At 44.8% G+C, this 15823-nt stretch overlaps 1 protein-coding gene across 2 annotated transcripts in view; it reads right to left on the bottom strand.

Moving 5' to 3' along the window:
• PLCE1 (phospholipase C epsilon 1) overlaps nucleotides 1-15823 on the bottom strand; it is a 321900-nt gene that overhangs the window by 98380 nt on the left and 207697 nt on the right. For both annotated transcript variants that reach the window (XM_049646407.1, XM_049646408.1), the window contains exon 5: nucleotides 1447-1592. In XM_049646407.1, the coding sequence (XP_049502364.1) occupies nucleotides 1447-1592 (146 nt within the window). The remainder of the gene's footprint in view (nucleotides 1-1446; nucleotides 1593-15823) is intronic.

Here is a 15823-nt window from a genome sequence, read left to right as displayed (position 1 = left end):
CAAACACAGAGGAGAAGTCACATTCAAATAGAACTATGTTATCATAATGTAATCTTTTCTTTAAAGAAAAATACCAGAGGTTCTTTGTAGAAAATTTATCACAAAGAGAATCCAATCATCCCAATCATCTCCTGTTCTCTCAGTATTTTTTCTATTTTTTCCTTCTTTTGAGCCATGCCTGATACATTTGTATGTATCATTTTGAATGCCAATGACACAGTCATTTGAGTTTATTCTTAGTTAAGAAAGCTCAAAAGGACAAAAAAAAATTCCAACTCTGAGAAATTTCCTTTTTCCCCCAACCACGAATCCCTTTGCAGGGATCTGGAGAATCAAAGAAAAATCCCGATAACGTTAGGGAGCAAGATCTATTTATAGTGAGAACCCTCACTGGGAAGGTGAATCTCAGACACTGAGAACAACAGGTTTGCTTTATGGGGCCTCACTGCATGCCAAACATGCGTGCTAAACACTTTGTACTATCTCACTAAATCCTGGGTGAGGAAGTAGGTGCTTTTTATTATTATCATCCCCATTTTACAGATAAAGAAACTGGGGCTCAAGGAGGTCGAGCACCTTGCCCAGACCACACAGCTATTCCATGGGGGAGCCAGGATTTGATCCCACTGTTCTGACCCAACAACTCATGCTCTTCCTCACACCACATTGCCTTCCATTAAGAGTGAGGGGCAGTTACTTTATGCCGGGTAACTGAGGCTTGAAAAGGAAAGAGGTAGAAGACTTTATTGATAAAATGGTGATCTTATTATTAGCTTAGTGGAGAAGGCATAAGAGCAGGATATCAGAGGTGAAGGGCAAGGACTCTCAAATCAAAGCTGCCTGCATTCACATCCCAGCCATTCCAGGTGGCCTGGGGTGAATGACTTAACTTCTAACTTTAGTTCCTTCTTTTGCAAGATGTAGGAATTTATAGCATCTACCAAGAAACTGTTATGAGAATTAAAATATTTAATGCATAGGAAATGCACAGCCCAGTGCCTGATACATAGTAAGTGTTCAATAAAAATAAGAACTACTTTTATTGAATGCTTATTATCAGTGTTAGCCATTCCCAGGCAGTGGCTGGGATTCTACAGTGCTGAGGCAATTCATAAGGCAGAGCTGCAAAAAGATAACAGTGGGGTTTATAGGACACAGAGGGTAAGCAGTGGTCAGTGATGGGGCGGATGGAGTTATGCAAGCAGGAAATTTTACCCAGCTTGGCCAACAGATCAGAGCAGACAGTTAATTAGGAGCATGACTGGCCATAGGGGCTGAATTCTGCTACATCTTTGAGGGGCAAGGTTTGTGGTGTTAGCAAAGGATAATGTATTTCCCGCAAATAATCACTACTAAGTGCCTGGTTTGGGTAAATGTGGTTTCCAGGGCGATTAATTCAGTGCCATTCACCTCGTACCCAGATAACTGTATTCCCCACTCCCATACCTGAGGCCGGCCAAGAACTCCATGACAGCATTGTAGTTGCCCATGTTCCAGCAGCATTTGGCCACGTGCACCAAATAGGAGAAGACTTCTCGCTTCTCCTCCATGGAGCCCGCCGTGAGGATCAGCCACGTTACCCAGGAGCTCACCTAGAAAATGCAGAGAGGGGATCCACTGAACCTATGTCCTGCAAACCCAAGGAATATTTTTTTCCACAGGAAAACTCTTTTTCTTTTCTTTCTTTCTTTTTTCTTTTAATTTTTAATGTTTATTTTTGAGAGAGAGAGTGTGTGTGTGAGCAAGGGAGGGGCAGAGAGAGAAGGAGACACAGAATTTGGAGCAGGCTTGAGATGTCAGTGCAGAGCCTGATGTAGGGCTCAAACTCACAAACTGCAAAATCATGACCTGAGCCGAAGTCGGTAGCTCAAATGACTGAGCCACCCCGGTACCCCACTCTTTTTCTTTTTTTTAAAATCAGTTTAGTACTGGGAAATGAAAGACCCAGCTGAGAGATTGGAGGTGAAGCTCTGGGTCTCCATCACTGCTTTGCTATGGGATTCTGGGAAAGTCACTTCACTTCTCCATATTCTTCATCTTTAAAGTAAGGAGGCTGAAAGGTAATTCATGAACTCCCTCTCGATCCATAAACTTCCATGAGACTATAAGAAAATAAAGCCCAAGGATAATATTGATTAAAATACATATAAATACGTTTGACTGATGGGCAGCAAGATTAAATGCAATCAATGCACTTAGTCCATAAATAAAAGAATATTTATCAAGTAGTAAAATGCATGCTATCAAATGAAAAATGCAAAAAAATTATAAACTATCTTTCATAAACCCCTTATCTATTATGCTGCTCAAATGACTAATAATGAACAGATACTTACATAGCACTTACTATGTGCCGGGTGCCGGGAATTATTCTAAGCACTTTACATATGTTAACTCATCTCTCACAACAATCTGGAGTCAGGGATTATTATTATCCTCATTTTATAGATGAGGAAACTGAAGGACAGAGGGCCTAAGAGATTTGCGCAAGTCTTCAACCCAAAGTGGTAAAGCCTGAATTTGAATTTAGGTGTGTGGGCCGCAGAGGTAGCACTATTAACCACTCACTAAATGCCTGATGTGTATACACAAGGTCTGGGATGAAAGTTATTCTAATGTGATTAGTTTTTTCTATGACACAGAGTAGAGTATAACATTTAATAATAACCTACTTCTAAGTCCCCCCCCCCTTTATGATACGCAGCCTCGATCCTCTGCTTAATCTCTAAGATTATTTTGCTGCTACCTATACTTTGGTGCTTGAATACTTGTGTTCATTTAAGTTACTTTCTCCCTCCTAGCTAATGTCTGGACTGATAAACTTAGTTGTTAACAAACCAAAGCCTTGGTCTTGACCCCACGTGGCCCATTAGCTGCACTGGTTCAGTAACAGTGCTGGCACCTGGGACCACCTCATTTCCCTGGCCTGAGGGAGAGTGAGGCCAGAACACCTGCTCATGGTGACCCACGACAACTGCAACAAAAAAAAGAGTTTAAGGTCTATGGCATACTGCACTTCCCTCCCACCCCCACCAGCCCCATTGATAAAACGGTAGGAAGGAATGACATTTAGTGCTGGCAGCAACCACAGAGGGCGGTCCAAACCCATTTTTCCAGATGAAGAATCTATGGCTCATGGGAGAAGTGATCTTCTGAGGTCACAGTTCTTGTTAATGTCAAAACTAGGACTCCCAGTGCGGTACTCTTTTATCTGATCAGGGGTGACAGTTTCTTTAAACTTGGCACCGCTTAGGTTTTCCTAAGCACTTGCTTAAGAGCTGCATATTTGAACACAGAGTCAGACTAAAAGGAGAAGACACCAAGGAGAGTACCAAAAAAATAATTAAAGCAATGAAAAAAGGAGAACAGAAGAGAGAGATGCTGAACACCTCTTTCCCTTTCTTACACAGAAACAAAAAGCAAAACAGTGGCACCAGGGACCTTCATCGATAAAACAGGGTCACACCGTGGGACCAGCCGGGAGTGCTGATGCAGGATGTGAGGGACCACCTGCCACCCTGAGCCCCTGCCCCAGCCCTGCCCCAGCCCAGTGGGCCCTGAGCACGCACCTCTGCTCTCAGCCTGCTCTGGACTTCGTGCAACATCAGGAGAACAGATCTGGAGTCAGACTCCTAGGACAAGCCTGGGTCCAGATCATCCTGCAAGGAATTCAGAGCCTCTTGGGAAGAGGAGAACCTAAGATGGCCATTTGTTCTGATCTCCCGGGGCTGTTTTGAGCACACAGGAGCCTTCTCGAGTCCCAGATCCATCCTTTCTCCTGCAGCTATAAGCGATTCCTTGCTCACTGTTTCTATGCCTTGTGCCCTCATCACCTGGTTACCCAGTGAAAAGTCACCTTTGTGAAACCCTGACTCTCCAGAGCAAGAAACTGTTTTGTCAATACTGAGTGTCATGGGTGTTCTGTGTAGTTTTTCCTTTCATGTGATTTGCCTTTAATGATCCCTATCCTGCTCTGGGAAACTGTGAGCAAACACTTAGAATCATAATTATTGACTCTTTGAGCTAGAAATTCAAACTCATCTTCTTAGAAATGAAAATAAATCCCCAAAAGTTAAAAGCGTTTCCCAAAGACACCTGATGCATTAGTTCTTGAGCCCTCTGGCTATATTCTTCTTATGGCTGTAGTTCCTTTTTTACCGAAACTGATTGCCAATCAGCAGCTCTGGAGAGTCACTGCTCTTTCAGGCTATTCTGGTCCCACACAGTGACTTACTAGTCTAGTGGCCTGAAAGGGTTAATCCATCTTCCCTTGGAGAGGCCAGCTTCACAGAGCAGACGCAGACCACCACGTGGTTGGTGCCTCAATCCTGATCATGCATCCAGATTTATTTCCTATCAGTCAAATCATTTTCCATATACTTTCCCACAATGTTAGGAAAAAAATAGCGATACAGTATTTCACATGGAAACCTAATTTAAACCAGCCGTTCCATCTCCAAGTGTGAGTCCCCAGGGCCTGGTTGTTGAGATTATGTAAGCACTGTTATCATAAACACACACACAAACGTACACGCACACATGCGCGCGCGCGCACACACACACACACACACACACACACACACACATACCATCTGCGTACAGACTTCAGGGACAAAAAAAAAGTCTTATTGTGGACTGATGTATTTATAATTTTATAGGCATTAAGTGATGTGACTTTCATCACTAATTATGAAAAACGAATGTCACAAAAAAAACCCATAAGGATTTGGCAATGACTGAAAAATGTTGCCCAAGGCATAAACGGTGGTTGTATTTATTAAGTGGAAAATGGGATGTGTTGCCAATCCAGAAAGAATTTCAGGACACTGGAATAACACAGAAAAACACAAAAACTGCACATATAGAGAGTACTAAAACTCAAGTGTAGAGTAGAAAGATGTTAAATGTGGCAGATTACTTTGCCCTATTTGAATGGTTAGCACAGAATAAAGACAGAATCTGGCCCCTGCCTAATTCCGTAAGAGTCCCTCCCAGAGGCTCTGTGATTACCCTGAGGGCCTGACCCTGGGTACAGGCCTACAAACTCCACAACTGCTCCTCTCCAGACACTTCTTTTCTGCCTCTTTTGCTTTTGTCAGTACTCTCAGGCCTAGCCAAACTCAACAGCTTGCTCTCCTCACATCAAACACCTTGTTGGCATCACACAAGCTCAGTCTGGAAGGAATGCTTGTGCTCCATTCATAAATTACCTTTCCCTGGCCCCCACCATGTCCTGCCCGTGTCCTTTGTGAAGCCAAATCCTGACCTTGGCCACCAGGCCCCCATCAGTTCTGCAACCTCACCTTCGACCTTTCTCCACACTCCTGCTTTTAGGGAGATGACCAAGGCCTTTTCTCATTTCAGGGGTCTTCTATGGGATGGGTCTCCCTGGCCCCCAGACTTTGATTAGGTAAAACTGCCCTCAGGACCTGCCTTGGGTCCCATGCTTTAGAAGGCCTGTGATGGGGTGGAGGGAATGGGTCTGCCCAGTGTCTGTGCACTCACTTCCAGATCATTCATTCCTGAAGACTCAGGACTCCCAAGTCCCCTGTCTAAACAGCTCAATCCCACTTCTGGGCCTGCAAGAGCCTGGTATCTGGATCAGTCTTCCTGTAGGGAGATCATAACTCCAGGCCCAAAGGCTGGCGGAGGGCCTGTGGGGGTGTGGTGTGTGGATGGAGTTTGAACTGGAGGTCTGAAGTGTCCACACCCAGGCACACAAGCCAGGGTGGAAAGAGAAGGTGGGAAGGCCACAGGCTGGGGCCTTCTTTTTGCTTTGTCCTTTGTACTTCATCTTGGCTCCCCTAAGGTCAGGGGCAGGGCTGCCTTTAGGAATCTGATGAAAACACCACTTTCTTGAAGAGGACTGCTCTGATTTCCCATCTGGGCTGGGTGATGTGCTGGGCTATGTGGGGCCCCCAGTCTCCTTGACCCCAGACCCCCTGCACAGTCAGCACTGTGTTCCCCCAAAAGCAGACCCTGGGTCTGCCATGCCCACCAGTAGCAGTGCCCACAGTAAGTGCTCCATGAGACATGGCAAAGGAGTGAATGTGACCTCTTCTAGGAAGGCTTTTCTGATGCTCACCTAGCAACTCACATTCAACTTCTTCCTGTGACTTGATGGTGGATCCTGAGACCAAGCTCACATCTGCACTGGGATTCTCACTGCTGCAAGGATTTGCATCTGCTTTATTTTTATTGTATTTGTGTGTCTGACTCTTTCACATGGGTCTGTTCTGTCTCCCCCACTAGACCTTACGTCCTCAAGGACTAAGAGCATCTTTCCCACATCTCCAGTGTGGGGGTGCTTGGTGCCTCTGACCGACAGGCAGGCCACCCAGGGTCCCAGGAGGCCGCTGGCAGAGAGGATTCTCAGCCTCCAATTGGTCAGGGATTATATTTGGGAAAAGGCCTGAACACTTCCTACTGCTGTTCCCAGGTCCAGAAAAAAGAGACAAATGTCTTTGTGCCAAAAAGTTTTTTTTTTTTTTTTTTTAATATGCTGAGCAATGTTCATAGAAAGATGATCCTTTGTAGTGGGTATCTGGTCCCCCTAACTGCAAGGGCTGGGCTCGAATGGTGAGATCTAAAGAAGACAGTGAAAACCCAGACAAAGCCGCTCTGTTGATATGCAGTGCACATTGACATCTGACCTTCGCAGAGCTTTCCTAAGACAACCCTTGAACCGTGGGCATGTGGGCATACACACACATTGTCTCACACACACACACACCCCTGCCTAGGTAGCACTCTTCAAAATGCACATCACTGGCCTTGGAACCTCTAGTGGTAGTAGTAGGGTGTTTGTTGAAATGCAGATTTCAAGTTCTCGCCCAGAGTCTCTGAGAGCAGGTCCCAGGAAGCTGCTTTTTTTTTTTTTTTTAATGTTTATTTTTGAGAGAGACAGACAGAATGTGAGTGGGTTAGGGGCAGAGAGAGAGGGAGGCACAGAATCCAAAGCGGGCTCCAGGCTCCAAGCTGTCAGCACAGAGCCCGACGTGGGGCTCGAACTCACGAGCTGTGAGATCATGACCTGAGCCCAAGTCAGATGCTCAACCGACTGAGCCACCCAGGCGCCCCAGGAAGCTGCTTTTTAAGATAACTCCCCGGTGATTCTTTCTCATACTTAGGGTGAAAACTATGTCACAGGTTCAGTGTCCCTTTCTGCACCCCTGGTGTAGCCCGTAGTCACAGCTGAAGCGTCATTTCTGTAGTACTGCACAGATGGCCATCTCTGTAACCTCCCTGAGGCCGGGGTGTCGCCCACTTGCCAGCAGGCAGGGGCAGGCAGAGGGCCCAGAGGTGGAGAGCATGGCGCTGGGCTGAGTGAGCTGTGTTGGCTCCCATTCCACTGTCTCCTCATGCCTGGGCCTCAGGCAGGTCGCCTAGCTATCAGCCTCGATTTCCTCTTCGGTAAAAGGGATAGTATTTACCTCATAACAGGATCGTGAGGGTGAGAATGGAGATTGTATCCAAAGGTCACGTGACACTGGGTATGTAGTCCCAGGCTCAATAAGTGTTTACTGCTAGGAATGCCATTGGTAGTGCTGTTACCTGAGCTGTAGAGAAGCTGAATTCCAGGAAGCAGAACACAGAAGTCCTGAAGAAAGGAATCTCTAGGTTCTCCTAACTGCAAGGAAGGAGCCCAAGGCTGAACCAGGAAGAATCTGTGCTTGCCCTGAGAAGGGTCTGTGCCCTGAGCACAAGCCTTTCCTAGTAAAAGGATTAACACACATATTCCCTCTTCTCTGAAGGCTTCCTTGACTCCTCATGAGGAATAAAATATCCCCGTTTTCCTATTCAAAACACCCAGTCCTATATGTATTCATATGTGTGTGTGTGTGTGTGTGTGTGTGTGTACATATTCGTATACGTGTATATGAAGGTATATTTCCAGTACTTTGTCCGAGACCAAACTTCCCCTGCTGGGAGCTCCTTACAGCAGAGGCTGTGACATATTCATGCTGGGAATCTCTGTGTTGAGGCTGCAAAGGCCAGCAGGTTACATATGCCCAGGCGTCCTTCTGGACATGAAGTGGCTGCAGGAGAGCCTCTTGAACCCCATGTCCTGCTTGGCATGTTTCCACTAGTGACTCGTGGTTTTGGAGGGACACAGAAGGGAAAAGAGAGGCCCCTAAAGGTGGCTTCTAGAGAAGCCCTAAATATACCTTGGATTATATTCCATCTTGTTCCCCTCACATTGTATCACAACTCTCTATAGAACAAACTCTAAACCTCTTTTTTTGGCCTTCAAGCCTAGCACCATCTGATCTATATTAATATCTTCAACATTAATTCCCACTGTTGGCCACCGCTCATCTGTCCGACATTTCAACCCTACTATGTTTTGTATCACTTCCTATTCTCTGGCTATTCCTATCTCTGTGCTATTGTCCAGTTTCCTTGGGATGTGAATACATAGAGAGTTTTGTGTGTTAACTCTGGCTGTCTGATGTCTCTTAGATGAATCAGCTTTCTTTATCTTCATCTATACAGAATTCATGGTGCTGCTCCTCCCAAGCCTTTAGGCCCGGACTCAGTGATTTGTTCAAAGATGGGCATATAACCTAAGCCAGGCCAACCAGAGCCCTCCTTGATTGAGTCTTTTCCTGAAACTATCAGGAAAAAAGACAATTTTTTTTTTTTTTTTTTGCTGGAGTTGTAACATGTAAAGATATGAGTCAGATGCCTTTCGCCATGATATCAGGGGCACCTGCCTAAGAATGAAGATAACACAAAAGAAAGATAAAGATGGATTCCTGAGGACCTTAGATTCCTGACCAGCCACACTTGAAGTCCTATGAAGAGTCCATATATATATACCAAAAAATGCCCGAACTTTGCTTAAGCAGGCTTGAGTTGAGTTGCCGTTAACTTGCGACTGGGGTGGGAGGAAGCCTTGATAAATATGTCGGATGACCCTCCTTGTTTTAACAAAAACTTATTGAGTATGTTGAGGATCTACTATATCCCATGTACCATGTTGGACACTAGTAAACAAGACAGATATGGTACCTACTCTTGGGGAGGTTGGGACCTTATGGGGGAAAATAACATAAGCAAGCAATTAAAGAGCAGTACAGTAGATAATATGATTAAGTACAAGGCCAACTTTACCCATCTGTATGCTACCATCTTTGGAAGTCCAGTCTTTTTACCATTCCTTGGTCCCTGCTGGTCTCCCAAATTATTTTATTCATTTCTCTGTAATGGTGCTTATTCTTTCCACAAACAGTTACTGTATGCCCATGAATCTGCCAGGAACTATGCTAGGCAGAGCAGGAGGAGTTGGAACAACTATAAGGAAAGTAAGATAGCATGTTCTGCCTTGCAGTTAAGTTAGTGGTTTATATATCCACCTTTTCTAAATTGTCAACTCCTAGAGGACAGAAATCATCCTTCTATTGTTTGCAGAATGTTGTCCCCATAGTTTGCAAAAGATGTTTATTCTCAAGTTCTTCAACTAAAAATTCCCTAAATATTCAAAATTCTAAATTCCCCAGAGTTGTTTACTGTTTTTTTTTTTAAAAAATACTTTTTGTTTATTTTGGTTCCATTTAACCAACAGTTCGTGTCACAAGTTACATGTAAATATTCCCAGGATGTGAATTCTAGAAGCTCTGACAAGTGCTCAATTCCAAATGTGACATACTTAATTTAAACTGCCTTTTTGTATAAAGAATACATTTATTAAAAGTTCTGAAAATGTTTTGCTGTTCCACTCTTTGTGACATTGCATTACTTTTTTTTTTTATGTTTATTCATTTTTGAGAGACAGAGTGTGAGCAGGGGAAGGACAGAGAGACAGGGAAACACAGATTCAGAAGCAGGCTCCAGGCTCTGAGCTGTCACCACAGACCCTGATGTGGAGCCCAAACCCATGAACCGTGAGATCATGACCTGAGCTGAAGTTGGATGCTCAACCAACTGAGCCACCCAGGCACCCCTGCATTACTTTTTTAAAATTCAGGTATAGTTGACACATAACATTATATTAGTTTCGGGCGTACAACATAGTGATTCAACACTTACATATATTATGAAATGGTGGCTACAATAAGTCTAGTCAACACCCATCACCATACTTAGTTACACAAAAATTTTTTTCTTCTAATGAGGACTTTTACAAACTACTCTCTTAAGCAACTTTCAAATGTGCAATACGGTATTAACTATAATTACCATGCTGTACATCACATCCTCATGACTTAATTGTTTATTATTTGAAGTTTGTACCTTTTGACCCTCACACATTTTTCCCACCCTCTAACCCCCGCTTCCGACAAATACCAATCTGTTTTCTGTATGAGCTTGGTTTGTTGTTGTTGTTACTGTTTTGTTTTGTTTTTTAATTCTACAGATAAGTGAGATCATAGGTATTTGTCTTTCCCTGTCTGACTTCTTTTACTTAGCTTGATGCACTCAGGTCCATCCGTGTTGTCGCAAATGGCAAGATTTCATTCTTTTTTATGGCTGTTTACTGTTTTAAAAGCAACCAGAGGAAACATGGAGACTTAGGTATGCAAATGCCATTGCTGGTTAAATGGACTGTAGAGAACTGCCAACAGCCGTGCAGGATCTGTTAGCCTCTGCTCGATCTCCTACCATACTCCACTGGATGGATCATTCATTCTGAAACCAATTATTAAATGGTACTCAAGAGTGAGACTTATTTCATTCATGTCTTCTCCTTTTGTGAAAGTATTTATTGATAGTCCTAGAATAGGGTCTTTGCTATTTCATTCCATTTCAATAATAGGATTAAAACCCATGGCTAGGAGTTCACATAACAAGTCTTGACATAAGTGAGTTGTTAGCTCCAAACTATCCTGATCCTATCGCAGGGCCATTTATGAATTTTGTTTCCTCTTCACATGATTTTAATAATAATAATAATACTTAACAACAGCTGCCATGTATTGGGCATGCACTTGTGAGAGGGACACTGCTTATCCCTTTTGATCCTTGGCCTCACAGGCTGGGACTAATGCCATTCCCATTTTACAAATGAGGAAGCTGAAGTTCAGAGTGGCAGGGGTAGCTCGTCCAAGGTTACACAACCTGTGCACTAGGAACGAGCCAAATCAAAAGCTTGTGCTTTTATATTTTTATTTTAAGTTTATTTAGTTTTGAGAGAGAGAGAGAGCACACAAGCAGGGGAAGGGGAGAGAGAGGGAGACACAGAATCCGAAGCAGGCTCCAGGCTCCGAGCTGTCAGCACATAGCCCGACTCAGGGCTCAAACCCACAAACTGTGAGATCATGACCTGAGCCAAAGTCAGACGCCTAACCGACTGAGCCACCCAGGTGCCCCAAGAGCCTGTGCTTTTAAACTATTTTGCTTTACTACTTCCCATTTTCTCTCATGAGCACGAGACCAAAGAGTGGATTCATTATAGCTTCTTAAACTGTATGAGAGCTCCAACAGCTACCCTGATCTATGAGCAAAGAAATGTCTTAACAAAACTATGGTGAGTTCAGCTCAAAGACCTAAGCAGCCGAGGAACATTCCCTTTAGAAACAGAACGTTGGTGTTCTGAGAGGTTGTGGAGACCATGGTGTAAGCACATGCCGATTGTCTACAAATGCTCCTGTTCTGTCACCTGTCTAAAATTCCAAGTTTTCTATGACATGCAGAATAGGACAGGGTCCTCATGAATTCAAGAGTCTGGAAGGGAGAAGGCCTGGGAGATTCCCTCCTGCAGCTCACTCACAGAAACATCTAGGTGTCCCAGACAGAGGGTCAAGCGAGTCAGGAGATGTCCCCAAGCTTTCTCCCCAAGCTGTGGCCACCATTGGAGTGGTCCATATGCTTTCCCTGGTCCCTGCAGCCTCTTCATGCCAGTTGAGTTGCAGGACCTTCAGAAAATACATACTCATTGAGCAAATGTTTACTGAGGGCTCTTCTATCCTTAAGGAGCTCACACTCTACTAGGCACTCCTCTGGCCACTGGGGCATGCAGTGAGCAAGGCAGACACCATCCCTGCCCTCCCAGAAGATGGTGGCATTTGTACCATCCAGCATGATCCGTCCCTTCCCATCCCAGCTGTGATCTGGCTTCCATTGGGGTTCTCCTTTATCTTTCCTCACTGGGGATCTCAGCTGAGCAATGCCAGTGGGTACCGAGAGAGGCTGACTCTGTCATAGGCTGTCTTTTTCCTTTTTCCCTTTTCTGACATCAGTGAAGGAATAACGTTATTAAGAACACTCTTATACAGTCTACTTAAAGAGACTGTCTTAAGTGCTTAACATGTATTATTTAATTTAAATCTGCAACAACCCCATGAGGTATATGTCATTATCACCCCATTTTGTAGATGAAATGGAACAGCTGTTGGAGGTGTGGCAGTCACTCACAACAGGGTCATACTACTGGTAAGTCGTGAAGGTGGGATCCCGACATGGGCAGCCCAGTCCCAGAGCCCATGCTCATAATATTGTCCTCTGCTGGCACACGTCAGTTCATGAATGCTGGTATTTCTTGGGGCTCTGTCCTTGGCTCTTCTTGGATCTCTTCTTATGCTATACTCTTTCCCAAGATTATTTCCTTCACTTACCTGGTTTTACCCACCTCCCTGCTGCTATCTCTGAACATATAGGATATGTCCCGTATATCCAAGAATTAACTAGGCATTTCCACCCGAAGGGCCCAAGGGCTCTATAAGCCCATCCTGACCCCAGCCCTTGACTCCTCCTTCACCTTGCATCCCCACATCCAGCTGGTTGCCAAGTAGCCCAGACGTCATCTCCTCCAGGAAGCCTTTCTTGAACCCTCACATGGTTAATCCATTCTCTGCTCTAACCTAGCTTTATCACTGATATGTGACCACTTTCCCCCGGCTCCTGCCACTGGAATTTGAGCTTCTTGAAAGCAGGTATTGATTGTTTTACTAATCTATTCCCCAGCACAGAGTCCAGCTTGAGTGGGAGGTGCTTAATAACCTCGTGTTCTGAGTCAGGTACAAGGCACTCCCTGCTGATGCTGCCCTTCTCAGAAGAGTGTCCAAGCACCTGGGTGTCCAGGGTATCTGGGGACTACAGTAGGGGAAGTGAGGCTGACAGCCCCACCCTGTCAGCTTGCTCTTTACCCACGAGGCTCAAGAGGCCAGTGCTGGGGAAGGATGTCTAGGGAGCCATGACATAGAAGGCTTATGGGTAATTTGGCCCATGACGGGAAGATCCCATTTTCCTTGAGACAATTTGGCATCAGAGAATGAGGGTAGTGGTGGCCTTCTCATATGCTCCAGAATTGGCTGGGCCCATTCTGAGGTGCCTTGAGTGATGGACAGGAAGGTGTGCCCCCTACCCGCCCCCCCCGCCCCGATTACTTAAGTCCCCTGGATGGGGAAGTCAGTGATTTGAAAAAGGAGGAGAGTGAAGGCTGTCTCTCGGGGCCACCAACAAGGGCCAGAGGTTCTGAGACATGCTGTGAATCACTTACAACCCCAGGTAAGTGGATACCTTTCACAGGAAACTAAAAGCAAGCCCAGCAAATCACGCTTTCCCTTGTAGGGTCCAATGAGAAATGTTTGCCAATTGCAGTGAGGATGGTGAGCAGGGAACAGGAGACTAATAATGAAACCAACACTAATGATCAAGCAGGAAGGAGAGAATGGAAGGGAATAATATGGTTTGCATGTGTTGGCATATGTTCCCCTGAAGACAAATCTGTGTGAAGAAACAAAGGACACTGGCATCTCACCAAGATCAATTATGTCCTGGCCAAGCTGGACACTGGTGGATATAACAGATCATTAAGGAGGTAATTCAATCTGCTGTCTGTGCAGTGCATGTGTGGAGGGGTGAGCTTCTGTGAATGAGACTTGTTAGGGAATAAATCTGATGAAAACCAGAATTCTGTCTCTTCAACTTCCTTGCTCTACAGGAGGGCAGGGGGAGAGGAGGGAGAACACAGGATGGGGAGCCAGAGAAATGCAGGCTCATTTCTTGGCACTTCTTTTTACTCTTTCTATGACTCTGAGCAAGGTTCCGATCTTCCTTGAGACTCAACTGCTCATCCATAAAATGGGGATAATAAATGTCCTGTATCATAAGGGTTGTGGTGACTAATAAAATAGACCATATATGTAAAGGGCCCTCATGCTTGGAGCAGAATACATACTCAATAAATGTCACTAATATTGATAATTAAAAATAATAAGCAACTTCTTTTTCAAGATACAGTCTTTGTAGAAACAATGTTGGCCTTTTCATTACAGTGCTGGCTTCCCTTCTATGTTTCACGGAGAGGAACTTTTTTTTTTTAATGTTCATTTATTTTTGAGAAAGAGAGAGAGACAGAGTACAAGCAGGGGAGGAGCAGAGAGAGAGAGGGAGAGACAGAATCCGAAGCAGGCTCCAGGCTCTGAGCTGTCAGCACAGAGCTCGATGTGGTGCTCGAACCCATGAACCATTTGATCGTGACCTGAACCGAAGTCGACGCCTAACAGACTGAGTCACCCAGGTGCCCCTTGCAGAGAGGAACTTCTAAGGATTAAGCCTTCAAGAAGAATGAGCCTTTGTGTCTTTTAACGAGGCCAGAAAGGAGAGGCAGAAGAAAGGTGGAAAAGGGGCAAGGCAAAAATTGAGAAAAAAATGTGTCAACAGAAAGTCTAAGGGCCGCTGGCAGGAAGGAAATAGGAAACAGGAAATGGGGAAAGAGGGCGTGGGCAGGGCCTGTGTGAGGAAGTGAGGACACATGGATATGGTTTGGTTCGAGGGGAAGTGCTCAGAAAAATAACGGTGCATCACAAATAGGTTTTAGAAGGGTGACCTAGGCCCTCGGGCCCTCTGTCCGGGAATTATCAGGTCCATGAACTACAATTACACTTGATTCAGAATGGGATTAAACAACAGGGTGTGACACTGGCCATTCCAGCACCTTTCTTACTTTGTGAAAAGGATGTCATCTTTTCTGAGGAAAGAACAGACCCCAATTCTGAATAAAAACCCACAGAGCTGTACACGTATGGCAAAAATTCTACGATGTTCAGCACAGGATAAAATTACTCAGTGTGCCTTGCCAACCACCTAATTTATAAAAATAAACAATAGATGTCCTGCTTTGAGAACAGGTAACCGGCTGAGAGGCAACTGCCCTGGTGGAGCAAAGCAAGGAGTTTGAGACTGACACCCAAGTGCAGGGAAATTCTACTCGGGAAGTGCTCCCAGGCTGCACTGGACACTTCATTTGTCTTGTTTGTTGACGGGCATTCTTATTTGTGTGCCTGTCCCTCTGTAGCTTTAGATGTTGAAATCCGGGCTGGTAGACAGTTGACCTGCCAATTTTGAATTGTTCCCATGTGTTCTGCACACAGTAGGTGCTCAATAAATGTTCCAGCAGGTGTAGTTATCCCTTTCCCCTCTGAAGACCCAGATGGAGATAGGTCAGTAATGTTCTGTGGAAATGTTTCCCAAACTCTGTTCTGGGGACATGTTCTATCAGATGTTAGAGTACTTTGTGAAGAAAGTATCTAGGGCTATATAAGTTTGGAAAATGCTAAGACAAATTAAGATTTCTTCACTGGCAGGATTTCTTGGAGCTTTACATATGCTAATGTACATGATGAATGTACAAGAAGGAGCTAATATTCGGAGTTTCCCAAATGTTTTTAACCATGTGATCCCCCCCCCCCCCCCCACCAAAAGAACACTTACATCTAGAAAGACCCTGGAATGTGGGCACTGGGTCTCTCCAAACTCCTTTATCCTGAAGCAAACAGGGGCTCATGTCCTCTCACTATTCTGGATACCTCACCTTGCATCTGTCCAACCTGAAAACACATCCTGTCATGTAGAAACTGCGTGGTGTGAGTGGACTTTG

This window comes from Panthera uncia, chromosome D2 (genome assembly GCF_023721935.1).
Source record: "Panthera uncia isolate 11264 chromosome D2, Puncia_PCG_1.0, whole genome shotgun sequence".
Lineage (NCBI taxonomy): Eukaryota > Metazoa > Chordata > Mammalia > Carnivora > Felidae > Panthera > Panthera uncia.
This window is presented reverse-complemented; position numbering and strand designations above follow the sequence as displayed.